The 27263-nt window shown below is 45.5% G+C and overlaps 2 protein-coding genes across 7 annotated transcripts in view; one reads left to right on the top strand and one right to left on the bottom strand.

Annotated features, from left to right (window-relative positions):
* The window catches only part of AATK (apoptosis associated tyrosine kinase), a 106294-nt gene extending 87309 nt beyond the window's left edge, over nt 1-18985 (top strand). For 3 of the 4 annotated variants that reach the window (XM_078384289.1, XM_078384288.1, XM_078384290.1), the window contains 5 exons: nt 252-336; nt 1457-1578; nt 3153-3302; nt 4136-7136; nt 9945-10906. In XM_078384289.1, coding sequence (XP_078240415.1) covers nt 252-336; nt 1457-1578; nt 3153-3302; nt 4136-7136; nt 9945-10178 — 3592 coding nt within the window. In that variant the 3' untranslated portion in view covers nt 10179-10906. Of the gene's footprint in view, nt 1-251; nt 337-1456; nt 1579-3152; nt 3303-4135; nt 7137-9944; nt 10907-11474; nt 11709-14813 lie in introns of those variants that run through there. The other variant, XM_072990722.2, reaches the window with a different exon arrangement.
* A 6674-nt stretch (nt 18986-25659) lies between these two features.
* Nucleotides 25660-27263, bottom strand: part of BAIAP2 (BAR/IMD domain containing adaptor protein 2) — a 173560-nt gene continuing 171956 nt past the window's right edge. For all 3 annotated transcript variants that reach the window (XM_072990726.2, XM_020813489.3, XM_020813476.3), the window contains one exon: nt 25660-27064. In XM_072990726.2, coding sequence (XP_072846827.1) covers nt 26995-27064 — 70 coding nt within the window. In that variant the 3' untranslated portion in view covers nt 25660-26994. The remainder of the gene's footprint in view (nt 27065-27263) is intronic.

The following is a 27263-nucleotide window of genomic DNA, read 5'->3' as shown; positions in this document are numbered from 1 at the left end:
ATTTCACTAGCTTAGTCAGATATTCATTGTTTATAGGCCATGCTGGTCTTGGTATATTAAGTGGGCCTAATCAGGGGAAGTTTGGGAATTCTCTCCCAGCATCATGTCATTCATCCCATCCCCACTTACCTGGTTTAGATATATTTATTCTGCTGGCATGAATAGGGTCATAGTACCTGAACTCCCTCATCCTCATCCGGCACTTTCTAACTTCCGTCATGTAAAATCAGCTGGGTGTTTCTTTTGTCTAGCGACCTGGCATTGCGGAACTGCTTACTCACGGCTGACCTGACTGTCAAAATTGGCGACTACGGCCTTTCCCACTGCAAATACAAAGTAAGTCTGCTATGTGGTAGGGACCCAGGGAGGGGGACTGGCAGGGCTTATATGCAGGATTTGCAGTGTTGGCGTGAAAGGTGACTTGGCTCTGGGTGCAGAGGGAGAAGAGGCAGGAGAAAAACACATATGTATACAACTTAGGCAAGGCTGAAAGCTGGCTCTGAGAGGGGAAAAGTTGCTGTTGCTGTTGTAAAAATCAAATCGAGATTATAAAAATATTATCTGTTATTAGATAATAGAAACAAGTTTTAACCAAAAAACCACGTATCTGTTGAATATCGACATGTCTATTTATTATTATTCAAAAACACCGGGAATAGTCAATCGAAATTATAGAAACCTTGACTGATGTTAGATAACAGATAACAAATTTTAACCAAAAACCTATCTGTTAAATATTAGCAGAGTATGTATGCTGTTCCTAATATTGCCATTTTTGTAGCTCTAATGGTGTTATTTCTGAGATTTGCAACTGCTTATAATCCTATGTGAAATTTCTTGATATTGGTCCCAAAGCCCCAATGACTATGGGGATGACTGAAGTGTGTTTCATCAAAGCAAAAGCAAAGCGTGCTGCTTATATACTGCCCCATAGTGCAAGATGTCTCGATTGCCAGATTTCTGTATTTTTTAAGTTTTTCTAATTCTTTATTTTCACCTCTGGCACCCCGTGGAATGGCAATGTTGTTGTTGTTGCTGCTGATGCTGCTGTTGGACTACAACTCCCAGAGTAGAAAAATCAGTTTGAACCCTGGTTGTGTAGGCCTGAGAATTCTGGGACTTAAGAGTCCAAGGGAAGTCCTCTTCCTCCCTCTCTCGCCTGAACAGACCAAAGCAGATGGTTAGTTTAACATATATGCTGGTAATAGACCGTGTGGGGACTGCCAGTTCTCTCAACAACAGAGAAATGTGCCCATGGCTGAGGTAAAGGTAGTGGAGGCTTCGAACTAGGTGGGACGGAGTGGAGCTGGGCAGGTTTTCCCATCAGTTTTTGAAGGCAGGGACCACCGCTGGAAGAGGAAGGGGCGGGGAAGGGGAGAGGCCGGGATGGCTCTCTGTTCAGTTTTCTTTGGTACCGGTCTGACGTGATCTCGCTTTGGCCCTGCATGCCCGGCAGGAGGACTACTTTGTGACAGCTGACCAACTGTGGGTACCCTTGCGCTGGGTGGCGCCTGAACTCATCGATGAGGTACACGGCAACCTGCTCATCGTCGACCAGACAAAATCCAGCAATATCTGGTGAGGAATAACCAGGATTGGTAAGGGTGAAAGAGGGCTGTCTTGGGGAGCCGGGAAAGAACTCTCAGCTCATCCTGAGTAGGCCCCAGTCCACAGACCAAGCTGGTGGGAATGGGAATCTGGGGGGGGGAGGCGGGGGGGGCTTTGAATCACTTCTAGTTTGTGATTTGTCTGTCTGAACCAGGTAGGCAGGGATCCACAGTATTTTAATAACTAACTGGCCTTTTTATGGCTTCCACTGCATGCCAGGTTTAGGTTCCTCTTTGGCAGGAAGAACCTTTGCCCAGTAAGAGCCAGTACACAGTGTAGTGGATAGAGTTTTGGAGTAAGACTCAGGACTGCGAGCTCAGGTCCCTACTTAGCCATGGAAAATCACTGGGAGTGTGTGGAGCTAGTAAAACAAAATGCTCCTTAAATGTCTCATGACCCTTGGAATTCTTATTAGGGTCACCATAAGTGAGGCATGACTTGATGTCAGGACACAACTTGGGACTATTTGCTTAAGCCAAGGCATGAGATTCATTGCCTTAAAAAAAAAAGGGTTACCCCTGCACAACAGGATATGCCAGCCAAGGTTGTTAATTCTGCATGGCCTGCACAGTGCGTATCCTAATGCCCTCCTCACTAGACAGCTGTAACACAGTGTTTTGTTGTGCTGTTCTTGAAGGATATCTGGGAGATGCAGCTGGTAGGAATGCAGTATTCAGACTGATATTTATTTATTTATTTATTTATTTATTTATTTATTTATTTATTTATTTATTTATTTATTTATTTATTTATTTATTTATTTATTTATTTATTTATTTATTCGCTTTTTACCCCGCCCCTCTAGACAACGTCTACTCGGGGCGGCTTACATCAGTTAAAACAAGTTAAAAAACATATAAAATGATATCTGTGTATAAAACTAGTCCCATATAAACTCCACTAGTTGTCGGTCTTTTGGGGGGGGGGAATGAATTCCAGATTGTGGCTTGAGATACTTAAAAACTGTCCCATCTCTCCCCCACCCCCGGGTAGTATTTCTCCACTCTTTCAGATCCCACCTCCTATTGGGATGGTAGCAGCTTAGATTATGGAACAAATTGCAGGTTTGCAGGATTTGGGAACTTAATAGTTTTAAGCAGGCAGCGTCTATGTACTTTTATGTTGGCTTTTATAGTTAATACTCCTGTTCATTTGTATAAGTTGGGAAACCCTCCCCCCCCCAATTTCATAATCTCTTTTTCAGAGTTTTATTGCTCTTTTCTCTGTTAACTAGCTTTTATCTCTGTTTTCTACCCTGACTTTTGTTCACTTTGAGGGGTGGCCTATGAGGGGGGCTGCCAGATTAAAAGCTTGCATTGTGCAGTTCTCTAGTCTTATTCACAGAATTTTATGGGGGCCAAAATAAAGGGGGGGAAGGTTAAGGAGAGAGAGACTGAAGAGCTGCATGCCAGCATTTGACCGATCCCTCTGGAGGCGACTGCATTTTCTAAAGAACTCGGTAGGGCTGCCCTGGCTTCAAAGGGCCCCGGCTCTGGGCTGCACTGCTGCTCTTTGCTTTCTGACCTTCTTCTCTTTGCTGGCAGGTCCTTGGGTGTGACCATCTGGGAGCTCTTCGAACTGGGCAGCCAGCCCTACTGCCACTATTCAGACCGGCAGGTGCTCACCTATGCCATCAAGGAGCAGCAGCTGAAACTTCCTAAGCCGCAACTCCCCCTCTCACTCTCTGACCGCTGGTGAGTGCCAGCATGGGAAGGGGGGCTTTTGAGGAGGGCATGGTTTCCCTGAGGGACACAAGTGGACTGTAGGCACCTAGGGATGCTACCTGTCAGAGACTGGAATTGGTCCGATGGGCAGATGTTGGTGAGCTTTCTAATCCTACTGCTAATAGGTAATAGAGAGTGGCATGTCAGCAGGTCATTAAGTGGGGCAAACTGAAGGCAGGGTGAATGTGTGTGTCAGACTGACCATCTTGCAGGCAACCAGCCCTTAGAGTCAGAAATAACAGGTGGGTGAGGGAGCTAAGTAGATGCAGAATGGCCAGAACGGAATAGCCAGAAAAAAAATATATTGACAGCCTAATACAAAGATATCTGAAACAATGTTAGTGCATTTTCCCTTTTTCTCTCAAAGTAAAAGCATACTTACTTTTTTTAAAAAAGTGAAATCTCAGTGGGAGGAGCGATATACCTCTGGTAGTGCTAGCACCTATCCTCACAAGTGTGCACAAGCACATGCAAGCAGAATTGCAAAGGAATAAAGTTTTGTATTCTCGAAGGCTTTTGTAATCTCGAAGGCGAAGAATACAGTTTTGTTGTACTTGGAAGGTTAGGTTCCTAAAGCCCACCGGTGTGGGGGTTTCTGAGGGTGGAATGGTGGAGCACAGGTGGAAAGAAACACATGGTAGAATCAAAGTAGGAGAGAAGCGAGTTAGGAAGTAGGGCATTGTGGCGCTGATCGAGAGGCTCACTCCTGCATGCATCTGCATCGCAGGCGGTGCTTGGGAGAGCCACGAGGTAGCAGCTGACCTCCTGTCCTGTCCTGTCCTGTCCTGTCTTTTTCTTCTCAGGTATGAGGTGATGCAGTTTTGCTGGCTGCAGCCAGAGCAGCGTCCCACAGCTGAGGAGGTGCACCTCCTGCTCTCCTACTTGTGTGCCAAGGGCGCTTCAGAAGCCGAGGAGGAGTTTGAGCAGCGCTGGAATTCCATGAAACCTGGGGGTGGCGGCGGGGGTGGCTCGGGCTCCGGCCATGTGGGTGTGGAGCTCTCCTCTTTCCCTCTTCTGGAACATTTCTCCAATGACGGCGATGATGTCCTGACCGTCATGGAAACAAGCCATGGCCTCAACTTTGAGTACAAGTGGGACCAAGGGAAATCTGAGCACCTGCCCGCTTCTGCTCTGAGCCCTCACGGTGCCGCTCGCTACCATGAGCTCTACTATTCAGCCAGCAGTAGCGGTGGCGGCGGTGGCGGCGGAGGGGGTGGCGGTGGCAGCGGCGGCAGCAGCGGCGGCGGTCGCCTCAGCCTGGGGGTCTCACCTTCGTGCTATGAGTGCAAAATGCAAGGCTGCCTCGGCCTGCACACGCCGGGGGTGGTGCCTGTGCTGAGCGCTCACAGTCCCTCCTTGAACAGCGAGTACTACATCCGCATTGAAGAGGCAGCCTCTGAGGGCAGCGGGGCTGACTTTGATTACACCATGTGTTCCTATAGCCCAGAGTTTGGCCATTCCTCTCAGTGGCAAACCAAAGAAGACCAGTACGACGAGTCAAACAACAGTCCCAGCATCTCCCTCACTATGGAACCTCTTTTGGGCCACTCGGTCCATGCAGACGACCACTGGGAGCCTCCTGGCTATTACTCTTACGGAGAACCGCGGGACAAGGAGGTCCCATTTTATGAGGCCTCCCCAAAGGACAGCAGCGCTGAGCGCTACCTGGTCAAGGAGCCTGGATCCTCTGAGTGGCCCATCCCCACCTTGAAGAAAAGCATCTTTGCAGACCCACTTGGTGTTTCACCACCAGTGACCTTTGCCTACGAGGAGGCCGTGTCAGACTCAGTCGCTCTGGAAATGGGGGAAGAGGAAGAGGCGGAAGAGGAGAACTTGCCCAATAACCGCGGGAGTGCAGAGGGTGAGAACAACCAATCCCCTTCCTCCTGTCAGCACTGGACCTCCAACACCTCAGCCAATAACAATAGCAGCAGCCACCCTCTGGCCCCCTGCGAGCCGCCTGCCAACGATAGCTGGTGCTACCGGCACATGATCACCTTCCAGGGGCTCATGGCAGAGCCCTTGTGCACAGTGCCACGGGACGAGCCTGTGCTAGGCCTTAGAGACCTGCGTGCTGCCCTGCTCGGTGGGGAGCATGCCGCATCCTCTCAGACGGGCTCCCCCTGTCCAGACACAGAAACACCTACAGAGGAAGAGAGGTCAGGGGAGGTCACCAGTCCAGAGATCAGAGCGGAGGAACAGGTTGATCCCTTGCCTGAGAGTGGTGCAGAAAGCCAACAGCCCGACATTCTGCCGTTGGGGGGATCTGATTTGACAGTGTCAGCGTCTACCCCAGAAGCTATGAAAAACACAGCTGCTGAGGACACCCTTGTGCCAGGTGAGTTAACAGCTGAGATGACAGGAAACGGAGAAGACTTAGTCCTCGGGGAGGACATTTTGTCTGACTGCTCCCCCAAAGTGCCGCAAGAGATCAGCCTGGAAAGTGGCAAGACCATCGCCAGTGAACAGGACAGGACGCCGGACAAGACTGTTTCAAGTGCAAGTTTCCCTGACTTGGATGAGGCCAGTGATGAAGATACAGCTGAGCTTACATCAGGGGTATTCACTGACTTCCCGGTTGATTGTCCTGAGCGGCAGGATGTCACGCCCACCTTCAAGTCCTTGCAGAAGCAGGTCGGGACCCCTGACTCCTTGGAGTCACTGGACATCCCTTCCACCACCAGCTCCTGTGAGGTGTTCAGCCCAACCACGTATGTGCCCTCAAGCCAGCCTAAGGCCTTGGACAGTGGTTATGACACAGAGAACTACGAGTCACCTGAATTTGTCCTTAAGGAACCTCATGAGCCACGAGAAGCAGAAACCTTTGCCCAGCTAGGGAAGTCAGTGGATGATCCGGAGGACCAAGCCAAAGAACTCAGCCTCTCCAGTTCTTTCAGTGCTGAGCTGCAAGGTTTGGATGAGAAGAACCCTTACCGTGACTCAGCCTACTTCTCGGATTATGATACTGAGGGGGGGAACCGGGAGGATGGGGAAGGGGACAGCGATGGTTCTGAGGGGCATGAGCCAGACGTCCCCCAGGCACACCTTGATGGACTAGAGAAGGACCTTGATCAAAATGGCAGCATAGCTGAGTCGGAGCTTCCCTGCTTTCCTGAGCCTGATTGCCCAGATGGAAATGGTGTCGGATGCATCTCTCCAGTGACAGAGGAACAGGGCACGAGGACAGGCCTCGGTATCCCTTTAGCACAAGAGCTGCTGGTGGTGAATGGCGTGGAGGCTGATGCTAGCCCACCCAGCTGCAAGAAGGAGGATGGAACTGTTGCCGTGCCCCAAACACCTGCCCCCATCGGCAGGTCTTTTTCCTTATCCCCTGTGCCCACAGAGGTAGAGGTGCCCCCTGCAAGTGGTGATGGAGTGGAGACAGGGGAGGCAGAGCAGGGAAGCCGGGTAAGGGAGGCAAAGCAGCCCGGAGAGGTATTGCAGGAAACTAGCCCTTCCGGGGAGCCCCAGAGCAGTCCTGCTGGGCTCTCGCTGAACCTGTCGGTGGTGCCAACCCAGCAGTCCTCTCTCCCCAATGATCTGGAAGAAGAGGAGGAGGACACAGAGGACAGTGATGAGTCAGATGAGGAATTGCGGTGCTATAACATCCAGGACCAAAGTGAGGAGAGCGAGGAGGATTCGCCCACGGTGCCCATCGTGGTGGCGGAGAGTCACAGTGGTCGCAACCTGCGTAGCCTGCTTAAGATGCCTAGCCTTTTGGTGGAGACCTTCTGTGATGACCTGGAACGCAAGAAGAAAGCTGTCTCCTTCACCGAGGACGTCACTGTCTACCTCTTTGACCAGGTGATTTTGGCTAAGGTGGGGCTGCGAGTGGCGAGATCCAAATGATCAGAAGAGTTCTCGCCTAGGAGACAAAGAGACAGACATCGTAAAGGGATAGAAAGTCTCCCAAGAGTGGTTTCTTTTTCCTTGCTGTCCTTCACACAATCTCACCCCTGTCCCACAATATCTGTATGTGTTGCTCTTCTAGTTTTCAGTGGATTATGATGTAAAAACAATTTTATATATTTAAACCGGAAGCCTCCAGGTCCATCAACCATTGTCAAGTAGATAATCTATACCTTTGGAATTAATTAATACTGTACAGTTAAAGAAGCATATTACGGTGGTGCCTCACACAACGATGTTAATTGGTTCCAAAAAAATCAACGTTGTGTGAAACATCGTTCTGTGAAACACCATTTCTCATAGGAATGCATTGAAAACCGGTTAATCCGTTCCAATTGGAATGGATTGCCATCGTTCAGTGAAAATCCCCATAGGAAACATCGTTGAGTGAAACAATGTTTCCTATATTGGAATGTATTGAAGCCGACTCAATACATTTCAATGCCTTTGCGAAGTCCTTTTTCGCTCCTGTAAAAGTGTCTTACAATGTTTGGAAGCTGTTTTAAATGATTGCAATGGTTAGTCCACCTCCTGAAACCTATGCAAACTGATTTTGGTGTTGTTCTGACACTTCGTTAATTTATGATGATTTTTTGTTTTTTCCATTGGAAACCATTAGACAGACCATCCAATGGTTTCCAATGGAAAAAACAAAAAATCATCATAAATTAACGAAGTGTCAGAACAACACCAAAATCAGTTTGCATAGGTTTCAGGAGGTGGACTAACCACTGCAATCATTTAAAACAGCGTCCAAACATTGTAAGACACTTTTACAGGAGCGAAAAGGGAGATTGTTGTGTGAAAATCCCCCATAGGAAACATCGCTGTGTGAGGCAGCAAATTTAACAGAAAAAGGCATCGTTGTGTGAATTCATCGTTGTGTGAGGCACTCGTTGTGCGAGGCACCACTGTATTTATTTATTTATTTATCCATGCATCCATCCATTCGACTTGTATGCCACCCGAACTCTGCAAGAGTCTGTGGGTGGCAGTACACATGTCTCTGTCTACATTCTGAGCCCCGAATACACTTTCAGAACCAGAAGGGAATTAAACCCAGAGTCCTTTCACACAAAAGATAATCCACCCCCAAGCTGAATCCTCTGGACCCGGCTCTCGAGGAAGAGCCAGAAGCAGCTAAGAGCCAGCCAGTCCCCTGATTCCCACTTCTGAGAAGTGTGTCAAGGAGAATATCATGGCCAGAGGTATCAAAGGCAGCTGAGAGATCCAAGAGCACCAACAGGGTGGATCTCCCCCTCCCCCAATTGGCCTTCCTTAAAAGGTCGTTGTGCAGCACCACCAATGGTGCCTCAGTATCTGACCACGGCCTGAATCCAGACTGAAGTGGCTCAAGGCAATTGTCCTCTTCCAGGTACGTCTGGAGCTGCCCTGCCACCTCCAGCTCAATCACCTTGCCCACGAAGGGTGTATTGGTGATAGGACTAAAGTTGTTAAGATTATCCATAGCTAAAGGTGGTTGTTTCACAATGGGCCAGATGATCGCTTCCTTCACCCATGAGGGAAGGCACCTGTCCTTCAGCGAGGCACTCCTAATATTCATGGCCCAATTGACCACAGCCCCGTTGGCTGCTTTTATTAACCAAGCAAGGGGAGGTAGCAGGGCTGCAGCTAGCCAGCATCCTAGATCCCTCCTCCAATGTTATCGGGTCAGATTGAAACAATCAGGCAGAGGAAGAGGATGCAGCAGCAATCTCCATGTAATTGGCTAAGCTGCTGGCGGAGCCAAGATCAGTCTGGATAGCCTTAGTTTTAGATTTTAAAAAGGCTGCAGATTGGTCACTGGTGAAATCACCAGGACAAGGCCATCACTGACCAGAATTGGCAAGGTTCCACTTGTCAGTTCACAGCCTCACCAATGAATGACCTTGATATTAAAAGCCTGTATAGCTGATCTTAAGGCATTGGCAGACTTCCTAGTCAGAGTCTTAACTGCAGCCTAATTGTGATCTGAATGATACTTCCCCCAATTACTCTCCAGCTGTCTCCTAGCTGATTTCATAGCTTGGAGCTCCCCAGTGAGCAGGACGAGCTTGAAGCAGAGCGTGCATTTGGGAGCAATCATCTCAACTGCCCCCATACCACCTATCAACCTGGGCTTTGACAGGGGCTCCAGCCAGATCTGCCCAATACCCTCCCAAGGCCTCCCAAAACCCATCAGGGTGAAGAAGCCGCTGAGAGTGGACCATTTTATCAGCTTACCCCAACTTTTCTTCATTTCAGTAGCCTTACTTGGGTTAAAAAGAAAATAATTATTTTATTTTTGCTATTGATTAAAAAAATGGGATTCAGAAACCTTTGCAGATCTACTGTGAATCAGCAGGAGATCTACTAGAACTTTTTCCTGTCTATTTCTATAAACTGCATAATCACAAATGAACCCTAAGCCCCAGCGTCACATGTTTTAAATGCAGCTCTTAGCTAAGCCTGGGAGGGATCCCGAGGGTTTTTTTTTTTTTTTTTTTTTTTAGCATCTTGGCTAGAGAGAAGGGGTAACAGCAGAGGTAGGGAAGTGAGGGGCTTATTATGATCACAGCCTCTGGGAGAAGGAAGGTGCCAGGCAAAGAAGGGAGTGGTGGTGAGTTGGTGTGTGCCAGGAGAGTGACTTGCCTAGGCGTGGAGTGGCAGAGGGTCCTACAACGCAAGGTCATCATTGCAGCCATCCTTGTCCCTTGTGCACAGGAAAGTCCAACGAAGGAACTTGCCGAGCAGCCTTTCCCAGGAGTGACGGAGCCTCCTGCGGGAGTGCCAGCTCTGCAGAAGGACATCAGCGGTACCTCAGGCGCAGCGGAAAGGACAAGTGCACCCAGCAACAACAGCAACTCAGAAAGGAGCCTCTCTGACATGAGTAAGGGTAGGGATTCGGATGGGAAACCCAAAACGCTTTACCCTGTTTCTTGGCCCAGGACTGTATAAATGATGCAGTGGGGCTTCTAGTTCTAAATAGCAAAGGACAGAACTAAATTCAATTTGGTGAAGTTGCTGGGATGAGAACTCAGCCTTGCAACTTAAGGGCAATTAAGAAAGGAATTGATCATATAATGGAAGGTTGACTGCTATTTCTGTTACCACTCCCTTAGTTATACCTTTGTGGTATTAAATCTCTGAAGAATGTAAAGGCCTTTGCTGAATCAGATCAAGGGTCCTATCTGTGTCCAACCTGGTGCTCTCTCCAGAAGTTATGGGACACAACTTCATGATCGCCAGTGCTGTGCTGCCTGGGGATGTGATGATGACCGTGGGGATTTTTCATTCAGAAGAAACCCTGTAGGGTAGCACCCAATAACTTGGTTCCCCCCCCCATTCCCTAATGTTACTTAGAAGCAGAATGCACCTGTTTTCTTTTTTCTCGCTACCTGGAAGTACATACCATGTCTCTTTATCCTCGGGTCGTAGGCATGAGATTCCCTCCAGCTTCTATGAAGGGCTCCAAAAAAGCAGCTCACCTAAAGCTGTTGGCATTTAGGGGAAAATCATGTTCTGTCAAGTCATTTCTGACTTACAGTGATCCTTTTCAGGGCTTTCTAGGTAGAGAGTCATCAGTAATTCACCATTTCCTCCTTTTGCCGGATATCCTGGGACTGTGCAGCTTGCCCAAGACTTACATAGTTTGGCTCTTCTAGGAGGCATATTGCAGAACCAAACTCCCAACCTCTGGCTCTATAGATACCTAACCCTATTTTTGAACTCTTGGTGAAGTTAGAAAGGCAGTTCGTTTTAACTGATATTTTTTAGGGTTCAGTTGATGGGCTATGGAAGTCCTAGGGAAAGTTCGCATACTTTTCTGTTTCCAGTGATGAGGAATAAATGACAAGCCTCGGACTCTTTCTCTTATTTTGCTTTTCTGACCAATAAAGACATAAATGAGCAAAACCCAAACTGCATGTCTTTGGAAAATGCACACAAACATACTTTGGGTAGTGGGCAGAATGTATACAAAATGCATGCATCAAGAAAATGGTGTGGAAAAAGGTTGGCTTAGTGGGCATCAAGATGTGTGTGAATTTTGATGTGGAAAGAGACAGAAGTCTTGCAACTTGATATGAATAATGGATGGGGAGTAAAAATCAGGTGGGATTCTTACAAAGTGCCACAGATTTGACCCTGTGGTGCTCAAGGGCTCTGTTAGGCCATCAGCAGGAACTGAGACGCCAAACACGGGGTGTGATTCAGGCCTCACCCTCATCCTTTTGCCTTTCTTTTCCACACCAGGAGGTGGTTTCGAGTGGGAAGATGACTTCTCGCTTCTGCCAGTGAAGCCCACTGTCCTTTCGGCCCTGACTTCATCAGCACCTGAGCCTCCCCTCTCTGGACTGCCAGCTGCCCTCGTGCCAGCGCAGAAGCAAGTGCTGCCCATCCAGTTCTCGCGCTTCACCGTCTCTCCTGCCCCAGCCTCACGGTTCTCCATCACCCACGTCACCGACACGGATGTCCAATCTGTAGGAGGTAAGGCGAATTCGGAAAGCACAGGGGTCCCAATAGAGAGAGAGTAGTGACCCCAGAAGGGCTCAGAGGCATTCTGTTTTAGAGTCACAGGTAACTTAACAAATGTAACTTGACTCATGATGTGGCCTATATGCCACACAGATCCAGGGACACAGGAGTAATGCTGAAACAACATGGAAAGGAAAATAGTGGAGAGTTCCAGCTTCGGTGAGAGGGAGTGCCATAGTGCTGTGAGTTATGACAGAGGCATCAGACTTTAAGATAATTATGAATTCTGCTGTATTTTTGAGAAATTATTTCAGTGTAGCAAACGCACTTTTCAGAAACTTAAGTAGTGAACATAATGATTGAAAAGGTGGAAAAGAAATAGAAACCTCTTGAAAGAGGCTTGTATGCAGGGAATCTAGAAGCATTTGTTCACGGGAACACTGGAAGCAAGCAGAGGATCCTTGCTCCTCTTTTCTGTCCCCACAGATGAGTGTGCTTGCTTGCCGCGCCTGGAGGAATTGCAAAGCTATGTCTGGTTGATTTGCGTGAATTGCCTGGCAGGGCACTCCAGTTGTTAAAACGGATTGGAACTGGACTGCACAGCTTCCTGAATAGTTCCCAAACAAATGAAACAGCATCCTGGTGTTTGTGTGAAAACACATGAAAATTCCACTGTTTGCCCATTATGGTTTAGTGCACAGTCTGTGAAAAGAGAGTGAAGGATTCAAGAGAAGGTCATGAATTTATTTAGAAAACAATTTATGAGGAATTCCTCACAGTATCAGCTGTAAGGACAATCCTACACTTCAGCTTCCTTGTGGTGCTGGATGGGCAATTAACATTTGTGTAAAATGCTTCAGCTGTTTCAAAGAGCTTGAAGGTTTTAAGGTTACTCCTGAACAAACCTTGAAAACATTGTTTTGTTTTACTTTCTTTCAGACTACAACTCCCAGAATCTCCCGATAGCTCGTCATAGCTGCTGGTCATGCTGGCTGGGAGAGGGGGGCCCACCTTAGGAGACCAGACTAATGTTCTATGTGCTGAGTTGTAAAAAAAAATGATTTAATAGTTGGCTTTTCTGAGAACAAGTTTCCCCTTTCACATCCTTTCTTATTTTTGTGCCCCCCTGTTTTTTGGCTTCAGCTTGTATAGAAACCTAGATGGAATCCCTGAGATATTGACACATCAATCGTAAGTGGTGGCAACAGGGAGAAACTACAAGGTCTGCTCGCTGACTTACACAAGCTAGGGCAAAACCAGGAGAGGTACATTATATTTGTTAGCACAGTACTCTTCCTTGGTGATTTGACTTTCTTTGTATACATAGTTCCTTTAGATCTTAGTTCATTCTGAAAGCTCCTTACCCAACCACTCTGGTTTCTTTACATGCCTGCTTCTTTTCTTCCTTGTAGGAATTGTTTGCAATTGTGCCTTTAGTATCTCACCTTTATGAAACTCCCATCCTTTTCACTCAGTATTTTGTTAAGCTTACTGAGACGAACTTTCCTAACATTTGGAGTACATGTTATATTACTTTCAGTTTTCCCTTTCCTCAGTATAAGAAAGCACAATAGGGCACAATCACTTCCATCTTCCCATTATTTCTACTGTCCATTCATCCCTGCTGATAAGGTCAAGATCCAGAACAACCGATTGGCTTGTTGCTTCTTTTCATCTTCTGAAAGTTGACATTTTTTGTAAGGCAACTTGTGAGTTTGTTGAATCTTACAATTTTGACAAAGCTGGACTGCCAATAGATATCTAGGTAGCCAAAGTTTCTGATTAATACCATATTTCTCTACTCTGAATGTTTAGTAATCTGCTCTAGGACAGTGTCATCTGAACTTTCAGTCTGGCTAGGAGGTCTATGGTAGACTTGACACTGCTGTTTCTTTCTTTGCACTTTTACACATACTTTGCTTCTCCTCCACTCTTCCTGGTCTGTCTGTTCCTTTCCAATAAATTATACCTTTCATTCATCACATTTCAGTCATGTGTCTCATTCTACCATGTAATGATACCACAAGTCTCATCCTACTGTGTAATGTGTGGAACATAATATTTGTCTTCTTGTGTTAAAAGTTCATGCTCATCTTGTTTGTTTCCTATGTTCTGTGCATTAATTTGACATTTGAAATTACCAGTCATTCCCTCCAGCTGCTTTCTTTTTGTCTTTTCCCATCTATTGATGGTCCTTTCCAATATCCCGGTTTCTGGTTTATTGTAGACACTCCTGTCCCCAGTATTTGGTGTCACCCAGTCTTCCTCTACAGATATAAAGACTAGCAAACACATGCTTCCCAAATGCTCTAAGGTATAACCCATCATCTGCAAGAAATCCTCATTCATGGAAGCACAAATCATGGTCCAATAAGTCAAATGTTTCCAACAACACTATCTCCTCAACCAGTTATTTACTTCCATGATTCTTGCCAGGTCTTCCTAGATCATGATTAACAGGAAGGGGTGATTACTCAAACCACCTGTGCCCGAAGACCCTTCACCTTCTTATGCAGAACATCGTAGTCACTTGTAATATGTTGAAGACTAAATTTGCACCATCATTTTTTCCCATATGAATCGCACGGAAGGGATGATGGATGCTCAGTGGACTTGATGAATCTTAACAAGCTCTCCTTTCCTACATCTTTGCACCAGGGAAACAGCACACCTTCCACTTTACTTTGAAACAGGGCATATAAGATTATTGCTCTAAGGAATATTATAAGTTTCCTTTTGGGCAGACAGCTGACTTTACTTTAACATAACCTGGAAATTTAATATTTTCTACTACAACTTCTAGAAGGCCCAAGCCAGCAGGATCTTATTTGCTGAGATGGTCGGTTTCGGACAACAATTCCCAGATTCTCCCAGCCAGCATGGCGTACGTTTCCTCAGGCTTTGCCAGTCAGAGTCATGGTTGTTTAATTGCAGGCTAGAATTTTTTCTGCTTTCCTGTTAACAGTCTTTGCCGCCTTGTTTTTAATGATTTCCTGAACAGGGCTTTGCAGCTGAGGACCAGGCTGACCATTCAGGAAGATTATAAGAGGGGAAGGGATTGCAAGCTGTGTAGGCTGCCTGGCTCCTATTGCTAACTCCCTCTCTTCCATTTTCTAGGCAGCAGCGTAAATGGAGACAGAGAGTGAACTTGGCCACGGGCTTTCTTTCGGACTTCCCAACCTCTCTCTCCCCCACACAGCACTGGTGTCTGCACTGGGGCCAAGGAGAAAGGACCACGGCCCAGAACCTGCGTGGAGCAGAAGAACTCTGCAGGGCCTTTTGCTCTTATATTTTTTAAGAGCCAAGTTTTACTGGACCGATCTTGACAGCTGCTAGGCTGGAACCACCCCACAGGGAGGCGGCTTGGGGTGAGCATGTGTGAGAGGCGAAGGCGGTGTGTGCAGGAGCGTGTATGTGTGTGCGTGTGTGCGTGTGCGTGTGTGTACAGGTAGACCAATAGAGATAATAGAACCTATAACATTTAAAAGATAGATCTGTGATCTTGCTAACATTGCTGCCCCTCTACCCAAGCCATTTTGATATCTTTGTCTCCAGCTCATGCCTCTTGACGTTTTGACGCACGTTGGCTTCCCACATTGGGGCGTCGCCTTGAGACACACCACCTCCTGCCTGTTCTGTAAGCTTGCCATGGGTTCTTTCCAAACCCAGTGTGGGACCTGGGGAGAGAGCACACAGCCTTCACACCTTGTGCCATTCAGACATAATTTACTTGGGCCCCTCAAGGATTAGGATTTATTTCCTGCCTAGTGGCTGCAAGACCTTTTTGCCCCTCATTCAGCATACTGAGTCTGGAGACCTGGTGGAATGGAGGTACCAAACTGGGAAAGACGGGTGAAGGAACGCAAGGCCAGGGGCATGTAGGGGAGGTGCTCAGTGCTAGGTGGTATTGACCCCCCCCCCGTGGACTCAGTAGGCATTTCCCCTTTTCACTGTCTGGTTCCCCCCCATATAAACTTTGTTGGTACTGCCAGCCCGTTACTGTCTGCCCTGCTGAAACAATGTTGGATAAAATTGTTCCATTCATGTTGCAACCGTTGATCCAAGACCCTCCCTATCTTGTCCTAGTTACTGATCGGCAGTAAATGTCTCCACCTCCCATTAGGAAGGGGTCCAGTTTAGCAGCACAGGAAAAGCTGTGCCTTAATGGCATCAGGCACCCCATCTTTTTCTCTCCCCCAGCCCGTGGAGAAAGTAATGTTTTCTTCAAGTCTGCCTTTTCAGAGGTGGCCTGGTCAGAAAAGGAAGGGCAAGAAAAATATTCCAGGTAAGGTTGTTTAAATGGTTCACTGGCTGGGAGGGACTGTGTGGTGCTGAAATCTACCTGTGCCACTCCCCTTCCCTTCCTCTCCTCTTCATCACTCCCCCACCACGATATGGTTTAGGTGGAGCTTGTCCAGGATGTATACCATTTCCAGGAGCCAATGTGTAATTATACCAAAACCTTTACAAAATTCCTGCAGAAATGAAAAGAAATCCCAACACCCCTTTGCTGCTCCTGCAGGAATGAATAAATCTGTAGCAAAAGCAGGGCAGACTGCCCCCACCAGTATTTTTGTATAACAGTTTATCCACTGCTCTATCACTTGCCCTAACAGAGTGGCAGATATGTTACTGTTGCCAAAGAGATGCAAAGGGTTAACTTGTATCAAGATGTCCAGTGGGGCAGGGAAAAGATTAAGGATGGAGAGGAAGAAGACGATCCTATTGGTGTTTTTTTAAAAAACAAAATATTATTTTAAAGGCTGAGGATATTTGTGCAATTTGGACTGGGGGTGAAAAAGGAAGGAAGGAAGTCAGAGACATGTTGGACTCGGGGTGGTTGTGGCCATTTGGGGCTATAGACCAAATGCAGGCTTTGAAAATCAAAGAGCAGAGAGATTGGGATGCACGTGGCAGCAGCCAGCAAGGTACTGGAGCCATTCCATTATGCCATTAGAGGAGGACCTTAACAATACTAGCCTGAACAACTGTAAAACAGCTGGTTTTTATGGTGCATTCACTTCTGTGGCTTTTTATTGTGCATTCACTTTTATTCTTACCATCTCTTGGGATCTGATATTAGTACAAGGTTTGGCAATGAGGCTGATCACTTACTTAGTCTTGTCTCTTCTTGGGTTTTTTTTTTAAACCACAGGGTACATAATAATAATAATGCACTTTAATTTATATGTATACGCACACAGCACATGCAACTTGCCTATCATCTTAACTGGATGGTGCTCTTGGTCTCCAATAGCAATGGTGGCATTATGTCTCTCCTTCCTCTTGTCTCCTTCTGCTGTCACCTCCAATGCTAATTGTATCCAGTTCTTGGAGATCTGCTCAGTAAGCAAAGCAATTCGGAGCCTCAGTGGAATCAACTTTTGAGTAAATATGCTGAGAATGATGCCAGTGGTTCTTAACTCATTGGAGCCAGGATTTCTGGGAGTTGTAGTCCAAGAACATCTGGGGACCCAAAGCTGAGAACCACTGCTGTAGCCAAAATACTGTTGTGTGCATGACGTTCTTTGCTCAGCCTTCATGAGATCTCCTGTCACTTTGCTGAAAAAGTCATTGGACATAGGAAGTTAATTACACTGTGTTCACCGCTATCCTGTGTGTTGGGATTATACAAGCATTTAGTCCTTTCCTCTTTACTTCTAGTCAGGCATTACTGAAGTAGGTAGAGTGGCAAACATAGTCAGACGACTATGCTGTCCCCTGCCTCTGTTGCCCTCTACATACACATGGAGGGGCCTTTCAGTAAAAGGAGACCCGTTACACGTTTTATGGAAGCACTTGCTGTGCTTTTTAACCCTGGAAAAATCATAGTGCCAGAAAACTGGGGGGGGGAGCTTTCATGGCCAGAAAAACATTACTATCTGCCCCATGTAGAGGGCAATGGAAACAGCAACAGATTTAAAGAAAACATTTTAGTAGGGCTTCTCCCAAGAAGCATAATATGTTATACTTGTAATCTTGCTGATGCTGTTATACCTTTTAAATAATAATGGGCAGCAGAGGCTTTCCTTGGAGAGCAGTGTATTTGTTTGTGGGTGTGCAAGTCGTCCTGCTGCCAGTGGGAAGGCCACGGCGGTTGCCCCCACCTCCTCCCCCCGCACAGGTGTTCCCTGCTTCCACTTCTCCAGTGATGCCTGCGTGAAGAGGGGCTCGCTCAGAAAAAGACGTTTGGGCCTTGTTGAATCCTCTGCAAAGCAGCACACTTTTGCAAATCTCCAGGTAACATGCCACGTTTCTCACTCTGAAGGAGTCCATACAGAGACAGACTGAGCAAGCAGCAAAAGTAAACCTTTTCTTAAGGGGCTGCTGCGCGGTTTTAGTTCATCCATTTATCTCCCTTATGGGCCTAATTTGATGTGAATCATACAGGGGTCACTCTGACATGGTCTCATATGTGGGAACCCTGCTGGACATACCAGAGCAGAGGTGGAAACAAGTGCTATTTGTGTAAGAGAGTAGGAAGGACAGACGAATCATCATTAATTAGCCATTCATCTACGCTCGTTTCTGGCTCAGGGATTTTCCAGTGTGAAAATGAGCAGGCAAGCTGGAGACCATTTGGTATCTCCCCTGATTTGGATTGCCCAGGTGCACTCCAGGCATTAGCCCAAGCTAATGGTGCCAGCACAGTCATGCCAAGAAGACAGGTGTACCACCCTCTGTGCTGTTGATCTGTCAAGACATCAGGGATTTGCAGGGGAAGTAATGGCGCTTCTAGATCCACAGTAGAGTTCAGTGTAAATCTCCGACTGTTAGAAGGGAGGCATCTTGTCCAGCAGAAAAATACTCCTGCTAGAAGCGAGGTGATTTTGCAGTCCTTGCATGTCCCATGTAACTCAGCTTTGCAGGAGTGGGGACCAGCTGCCGTAGAAACAGGTGATAATCTGTGAAGCTGGCATTTTGGGTCTCCCTTCTGGGCAGCAGCAGTTGTTCCCAGTGGCAGAATAAAAGCTGGATGTTTAGTCCGGAATTGCCACTGTTTGCCCCTTCAGTTTTCATCCAAATGTTGTTTTCCTGCTTTGTTCCCCATTTTATTTCAGAGCCCACAAAATCAGACTTTTGTAGGGGGAAGGTACGGAACAGCAGCACATTGCTGTAGGTGTACTTTGGCGCTCTTCCCCCTTTTAAAAGGGAGAGGGGATTTCTAAAGAGGTATCCAGTGATATTTCAACTCTTCATTTTGGCACATTTCATTAACACTTTTCTTGCCAGTGTCACTTTTATCAGTGTGATTTTTAAAGGAGGCAATTACACTACAATATTAAAATACTGAGGACCATTGAACGCTGTTATGCAGTGGTTCAGACCATTGTTTGCCCCCTCAGTTCCCATGTTGTGTTTCCCCTTTCATCTTGCTTAGCAGGAACCTTACCTGGCCTTACCTCGATTCCCCAAGGATTGAACCTGGGTTCTTGTTTGTGCAAAGCAAAGGCTCTACCACTGACCTTTGGAGCAGCAGCACTTAGTGGAGACGGGAAGGTGGGCAACCCTTTTAGCCCCAAGTTTAAAAGCTTAAAACACACACACCCACCACCCCGGCCACTCCTTGTGACTGCAAGATTCTGTTACTTGTGTGATGGGCTTGGAGAACAAAGTAGGATCATATTGCCAAACACAAAATCCTCTCTAGCATCATGGGAAGAAAAGTGACACTACTAGCCATCTGTACTAGTGCACTTATTAAAATAACCCTCCCCAACCACTGATGAGTATTACCAGGGCTTTACATGTGTTGCCATTTCCTTGTGATGCAAACAGCCAACAGTAGGACACAGGCTGCAGAATACAGAGCCTTTGTATTTGAAAATAAGTGCTTTTTTCTAGTCCTTGTATTTTCAGGCTTATCCCTTTAAATAAGGACAATGCCTGGCAAAAATTTTGAAAGGAAAAGAGAGCCCCAGTTCTAAGATTTCCCGTATTTAAAAGGTAGGGTTTTAGTGTCCATTTTCTTGCCACGATGACTAATAGAAACAGAATAAGAGAACTCTTCAAAAATTGCTGTAAGTATTCAGGTATTCAGTATGTTTGCTCTAGTAAAAATGCAACAAGATTCACCTACCTTCAAAACATCTAAAACCCTGGTTATTTTTTTTTTCCAAAGTGGACAGATTCCATTTACAGAGGTGCTCTAAGCTTCCATTTCTTCACTTGCTTGTTTTTCCTCAGCCTACTGTTCCAATGTCAGAAACAGATGTTAGGGATAGATCATGATTGAAAGGGAGAAATCCTTAACTAACATAAGCATCTCAGTGTCACAGAAAGGGGGAGTGCCTCTGTGATTATGCTTATTAGCTTGTTGATGGCTTTTTAAAGATTTAGCCTTCAGAGGAATCCAGGGCTTGATTTCACAAACATGGAAAGAGTCATACCTCAGTTACCTTTTTGCGACATTAGTGTAGTTTCAACTGTAATTACAGCCTGTTTCTAAAGTCTCTTTCGGGCCTTAGCCTCAGTTTTTTATATCCATAAAATGGTATTCTGAAAGCCGGGTACAGCTGCACCTGGTGGCAAGCAAGGATTTTAAGGCATAGACTCCCAACTGTGCATAGAGTTGTCTCCCAGTGTTTGTAATTGATGAATTTTTTTCTTCCCACCAGGCAAAACTACTTCCTCACTCACTGAAAAATAGGACCCATACAAAGTAGTGAGGAACTCTTGCGTTTACCACTGCTCTGTCAAGGTATCATGTTTTCCATGTGGTCATCAAGGCTTCTGTGACCAAACTACTTTCTGCAATTAGCAGTAGCAGCAACAAAATAAATTATGCAGTATCTTTTATTTTATTTGCATGATTTATACATGATGTGGAAATTCCCTTGTCTTAGGGTCAAATTAATTTTTTTTGTTTCATTTTTTTCTAAAATGTATGCTATACACACTTCAGACAAAAATGAAAGGGGTATGCATGGTGTATTTATCTAAGTATAGCAAATTGAGCCTCCTTGAATTTTGAGCAGCTGACTCCCAATATGCATCCATCTAGCCTTCCTGTGCAGCAAACATGCCTCAGAATACATTTTTTTAACTGCAAGACACCTGTCCAGATCATTATACTTAAGTGCCTACAGAACAAGGAGATGAAGTCAGCTTTGAAGGAATTTGCCATCACTGTAACTGTAGAGCAAAAGCTCAGAAAAAGTTGGGTGGAAATCAAATGGGACTGGTGATAAAGCTGTGTACATATTCAATTCTGGGACAGATTAATCCAGATCCTATGTCAATGGAACAATTTATCTGTGGATATAAAAAGAAAAATGCATTTGCCCTAACAAATTTCTTTATCTGCAAATAACATGACATGTCTTTGGGGAAAGTGAGTGGTGTTCATTCCAGCAAGCCTGCGTTCACACATATTCTACCATCAAGAGCCATTTGGATATGAGAATCAGAGTTGCAGCAGACATGGGTAGAATCAGCAGTACTCCCAGCATGCTAATTAGTATAATATTCGAGGCAAAGTGCCAGGATATTTCATAGGAGGAAAGGGAAGTGTTGCACTGCTAAGCAGCATGTGCTGAGTTTTAGTCTCACTGAGCAAACACAACAGGCAATGGCTTTCCTCATGGATTCTATCGAGCTGTTCCCCCATCTCTCTGCCCTTCCGTCTTGACAACAGGGCATGATGTTTGGTAACTGGATGTGCAAGAGCAGTGGCATCATCATGGGTTGGTCAAATGCTACACACTGGCAGTGATGCATTCCCATTCTCCCATGTGAGATGGCATGAGAGTGCACCAGGTGGCCCCAGCTTGCCACTGCAGTCAGTTCCCTTGGGGAAAAGGCAGGGCTTCTGGGATTGGCTGTCGCTAAGTAGTTGCAGCTACTTGCATTCCTTTCAGTACAGTATTGCATTGGAGCAGGAAGTTCATTCAGATGCACGGTCTATAGCACCAAAGGGCTTCTAGCCCCCTAAGAGGCTGCATGAGGACAGCACTAGAGCTGTGCTTTGGTTTATGATTTTCTTTTGGAAGAATGAGAGAGAGAGAGAGAGAGAGAGAGATAGAGAGGCTATTTACAGTGTATATTTTATTGATACGGGTCATAATTGCTGTATTTTTTATCAGTGCTGATTTCCATACAGCTCCCAGCATGTGTGTCAGATACCATTGGTCCAATAATAACAATAAAAAATAAAACATTTTTAAAATAAGATTTTCTCTGCCTGTTCTCATTATACATCTTCATTTTGACACCAGCATATAAATTGAAAGTGTGGCGTATACAAATTGATCTAGGATTCTCAGTAGATTTGAGTGGGGGTGGGCTGACCTGGTGACAAAGCTACTTGTGGTTTAGAGTGGAGGCTGGATGCAAAACCAAAGGCAAACCAGAAGATGCAATAAATATGTACCTGAATTTGTGATGGGAACAAGGTGCCAGCTCCTCATAAGATGGTTGTTTACTTTCATCAGTTATACTGTGGGATTCAGCACAGAGGGGTTGGACTCGATGGCCTTGTTGGCCCCTTCCAAATCCATTATCATATGATTCTATATGTTTTTTGTGGATGATGAAGGAATTAAAATGAACTTCTTTTTCAGCGACAGTTAATGCACTAAAGTGTGCATGTTCAGCTTCAGAAACACATATACTTTCCAAGTAAGTCAATGAAGCTCTTCCTCAATACCATCTCGTTGGAGATGACTGAGGAGAAAGCAGACATGAGTCTTGAAGAAGAAGAAAAAACACCTTCCAAATTTGTGGCAAGCTTAAGGCTGTCATTGGAGCAGAAAGAGTGAGATGCTTGCCCTCCCCTGACCTGTTGCTGCTTGGAGGCTCCTCTGCCATTGCTGTGCCATTGCTTTCTCTCCAGAGTTAGGCAGGTCCCCAAAGACTAGCTCTGAGAGGGCACCTCTGGTGGATCATTTCTCAGGTGAAGGAGAGGGCAAGCGGTGGCAGTAGCAATGGTGGTTGGGCTGCCACTGAAGAGGCTGGTTAAAGTGGCAGTCCAAAAGCCACACCTGACATACTGCTCTCTACCAGGTAACATGCAATTCCTGTTGGTTCAGCTCCAGGGCCCTTGAAGACCCTAACTGGGATCATTATTAAGACTGAATGCAAAGGGCAGGTTTGAGTTAGGGGCTTGTTTTCAATTGTAGGCTCTTGCATTGGCTTGGAGACGTCTTCCTGTACCCCTCAATGGTGAAGAACTATCACAGTGTTCACAATTATGTCAGGCACTCTACATCTCTGTTGTTCATCTGCCTCTACTGTGGAATATAACCTCTTGAATAGTACTTTAATGTTCCCAAACAATGATTTTGTACCAGAAAAGATTAACGGTCCTTTTATTAATCTTCCTAGCGTGAATCCTTTTGTTATTAACTACCCTTTCTAAGGTATCCAACCGTTCTTTAAATGTCCTCTTAAGATCTAATAAAGGAATAAGTAAAAGCTTAAAACACACCCACACACACACCTACAGTATAGGTTCCATAATTCGGTCAAAGGTATGGTAGAACATCCATGATCTCTTCCCTGTCACAGACTAAATGTATTTGGAAGGTTGCAGCTTGTGTCCTCTGGGGCAATCAGTGGGTCCCATGCTAGTATTTCCTATAACACAAAGAACTGAGAACTGTTCCTAAGGACACCAAAAGCTAGAGCAGAACAGGCAAGCCTTGAAGAAGTTCTCAGTGTAGCTCAGCCATGTGTATGAACAGCAAGGTGCGGTGGCTTCTGCAGGCAGAAGAACAGTGAGTGCTAAAATATTAATTGGGGAAGTTACTAGCTGGGAAATCAGTTGCAGCCAACATAAAAACAGCAGGAACCCTGTGTAACTGTCAAGCAACAGCAAGAAGGGTGGGAGCGCACTAATCAAGTCAGGAAGTATTGTCTAAACCAGTGGTTCTTAACCTTTGTTACTCGGATGTTTCTGAACTGCAACTCCCAGAAACCCCAGTCAGGACAGCTGGTGGTGAAGGCTTCTGGGAGTTGCAGTCCAAAACTCCTGAGTAACCCAAGGTTAAGAACCAGTGGACAGCCCCTTGGACAAAGTTCCCAAGTTCGAGCATCCCACGTTCAGCAAGGAGCCAACAGACTCTTTTTTCCCTTCTAGTTGAATATGCTAGTTTTAAAATATAGTGATTACTTGTAGATTTTAAATAGTCCCATACACTCTCAGCCAAGGCAGAACAGAGCCTGGTAATATTATACAGTACATAAGGGTTTGTCCTGTTTCCCCCAAGTGTGTAATTATTCTAAGGAGGAGGAACATACAGCTGAGTGGGCAGGGAGGATAATGCTAAGACAGCTAGTGATATTTGAAGTGAATATTCACACACATTTGTACAATAAATTTTGAGAACTCCCTGCCCTTTGCCATTTGCTTCCGCCAAGTCCCACCTCCTTCCTAATATCAGACTTTAAAAATCCCACGAAGTTAGATGTTCAGTGGGGCTCCTTTCCCTGCATCACCACCTTCATGTTTGACAGGACACTGTGCATGATGGGTAAGGGCAGAAGAAGTCCGTTCTCACATAGGGGAGCTGTTGGGACCACATGTTACAGCATTCAACACCTATTTTAGAGTTCTTGTCTGAAGGCTCTCAAAACTCTGAATATAACGTGTCCTTATTCTGTCCTTGGGTTGGTTTGTTTTAAAACACTATATCCTTATTGTGAGGCTTACTCATATTGTGTAAATAATTACATGGTAGCAGTGATAGTGTGGAGATTTTGCCACAAAGGCTAGATATAGGAACGCGCAAATAATGAACTAACAATACCCGCAGCCCTTTCACAATCGCCACTGCCACTATCTGGCAGGCCTTCATCTGCCTCTTCATCAAAGAATTTGGTCTTTATGGATAGCATGATTTGCTGCCATTTCTGCAAAAAGAACCTGGCTGAGAAAAAAGGCTGAAAAGCATCACAGAAGCACGGACAGCATGCTTACCCCTTAAAGAAGACCCACAGAGTTCAAGGAGGTCTAGTACCATGCCCAGGACTACAGCGTTACTCATGGTGCACTTTTGCCAAAATGTTGCCACAAAGTAAGAGTCTACTTTGAGGATTATTAACAGCTTGTTTATGACTAAAATACATTTTGTTTCAACAAAAATACAGGTGTTAGAAATCTTGCATGAGCAGTAGTAGTAAAAATTGAAAGAATAATCTGTTTCCCTGTGTGACCTTACATCTATCTCTAGGCTATCAAAGGGGTTTGATCAAAGCAAGGCTGACATCATTTCTTCAGAATTTCATAAGGGCATGTAAGAATCATGATGAAGTTGTATGCCATTTTTATTGGAGGGTCAAATGGTATTTTCAAGTTCTTTTATTGATTGCTTTCTTTTTAAATGTGGTTGAGGCCGGGGAGCAAGGACCACCACCAGCATCTAGTGTGGTCCCCACTTTAAGTACAAGCTACGGTAACTGAATTACCCCTTTCATGAACAACAGGGATGAGGGACAGTTGCTTTTCTGAAGATGATCTAACTCAAAAATGCTTGTATCAGAGATGCAGTTTGCTGGTCTGGCCCTGCTACCCACTCATATGTGTACAGAATGGTCAAAATCCTGTTGTTTACTGTAGTAAGCTACATTGGAGTAGGCCCACTGAATCAATGGAACTTACAAAGAAGCTAACTTACCCAACCCCAATTGAATCACTGCTAAGCAATGGGATTTGGGCCAATAAGTTCTCTGGGTAACAACCTAATCCTAACAGAGGTCTTCCCAACGGCACTTAGACAATCCTCACTGCTACTGTCGTCTTCCTCTTCACATACAAGGCGAAACTGCAGATAGCGAAACAATACAAAACTCTAAATAACAGAATATCTGACCTACAGAACACTCCCCACCTCCACCCAATCCCATCTTGGCTGCTACAGCTTCTCAGAATTATTCATAGATAGTGTTGTGCCTATATTTACACAGTATAAAGATAGTTGCACGTGGCTGATTAAAGGAGGTTGGTCTCCAACTGGACAGCATATACTGTACATGAAAGCTTTTAATGAATGTTTAAGGCACGTGCAAGAGCACCTTAAAAGAAAAGCAGACTAAAAGACTGAAATGAAAAAAAATCAGAATACAGCTTTGTTTGGATCACTGACCCAAGACCTTACAAAGAGGCCTGACTTGCAGTACCTGGCTGTCTAAGCCAACCACTTTCTGGATCGCGAGGCACAAAAGCACTGCACCAGGCAGGATTGTCCTTTTAAGCAGAATGCCACTGCAACAAAAGCTTGACATGAGGTGAGGATTGTGGGGGAACCCTCTTAGCTTTGTAATTGTTGAGGTTCCTCAGTTGCTTAGTCCATTAGTGAGGTATCCTAGGAAAACAGGGCAGTTTCCCAAGCAACAAATTGTGCTTTCCTGGATCAGGGCAGGCCTTTTTCCCCATTTAAAACATCACAACAATTTTAAATAGTAAAAAATGTGTACACAATGATTAAGCCATCATCAGATATACGACAAAGTCCTCGCCGTGTTACCTCTGCCCCTGCTTCCTTCTCCTCCTTGATGACAGGCAGAATGTGTGTCTGTCAGACAGACTGAATCAGAATTTAATCAGAATTTTCCAAGTAAAATTGAAAAAAAAAAACACCACCATCTTTTGGACTCCAGCTTTCCCAAGGCTGAGCACCCAGGGCTTATCCAGTAAAGTCCAGCAAAAGACAAAAGGAAACTCATGAATTAGTGAGTGAAGTGAAAAGAGCCTTTTATCCTTATAATGTACTGCTCCAGGTGCAATTCTGTGCAGTACAGGTGTCAGGGTTTCACCAGAGATCCAGAGCTAGGAAGCATCACCATCTTGCAGCACTGGGCAGTGCCAGCGCTCTTCTAGACAATCACTTGAGTCCAAAAATGTAGTTTATTGAAAGACGTATGTTCGAAGTGTGCTGATAGAAGATATCCAGGGGAACTTATAAGTGGCACCCCGGGTGGTTTGCCATCTCTATAGTAGCCTTTCTTGGCTCATCATTATCCCACAGAGGTTCAGAACATAGTCTATAAAGAGTACAGTGCTCAGCTGAGCCTGGCTGCTAGTTCTATCTAGCACTCTATTCAAAAGACAGAGATTGCATAGTATTCAAGTTACTTCGTACTTGAAGGGCAAAATATCTCTTCTGTTTCTAAGGATCAAAAAAATAAAATAAGTGTGCCAACATCTGCTTTTCAAGCAGGAGGTGGCAATTCCATCTAACTACAAAAATATAATTGTAGGAAAGACATGCATATGGTAAAAGTACACCATGAAAATGCAACACAGATGAGACAGAAATAAAAGATGCGAGGTACCCGCCGTCGCTCAACATCCCTGGGATCAGCTGATGAGAGGAGCTGAACGGTCATTTGTCACTGTGGGTTTGAGCTGGACGTTGGCAAAAGGATTCCTGCAGGAAGAGAAAATGGCACAGAATTAATGGGAAGAACTTCAGGAAGTAGATGGCCTGCAGTGACAGGGACAATGGAAGAACAAGCGACCCACGGATGACAAAAATCTACCAAACTGCATGCTCACTATAGGCTTGGTTTTCCTTGCAACCAAGATGGCTTCAATTTGCACAAAACAATCACATTAAACAATGGTTT

The sequence above is a fragment of the Pogona vitticeps genome, chromosome 2 (assembly GCF_051106095.1).
Source record: "Pogona vitticeps strain Pit_001003342236 chromosome 2, PviZW2.1, whole genome shotgun sequence".
Taxonomy (NCBI): Eukaryota; Metazoa; Chordata; class Lepidosauria; order Squamata; family Agamidae; genus Pogona; species Pogona vitticeps.
Note: the sequence above shows the minus strand (reverse complement) of the source record. Positions and strands in the feature narration are given on the sequence as shown.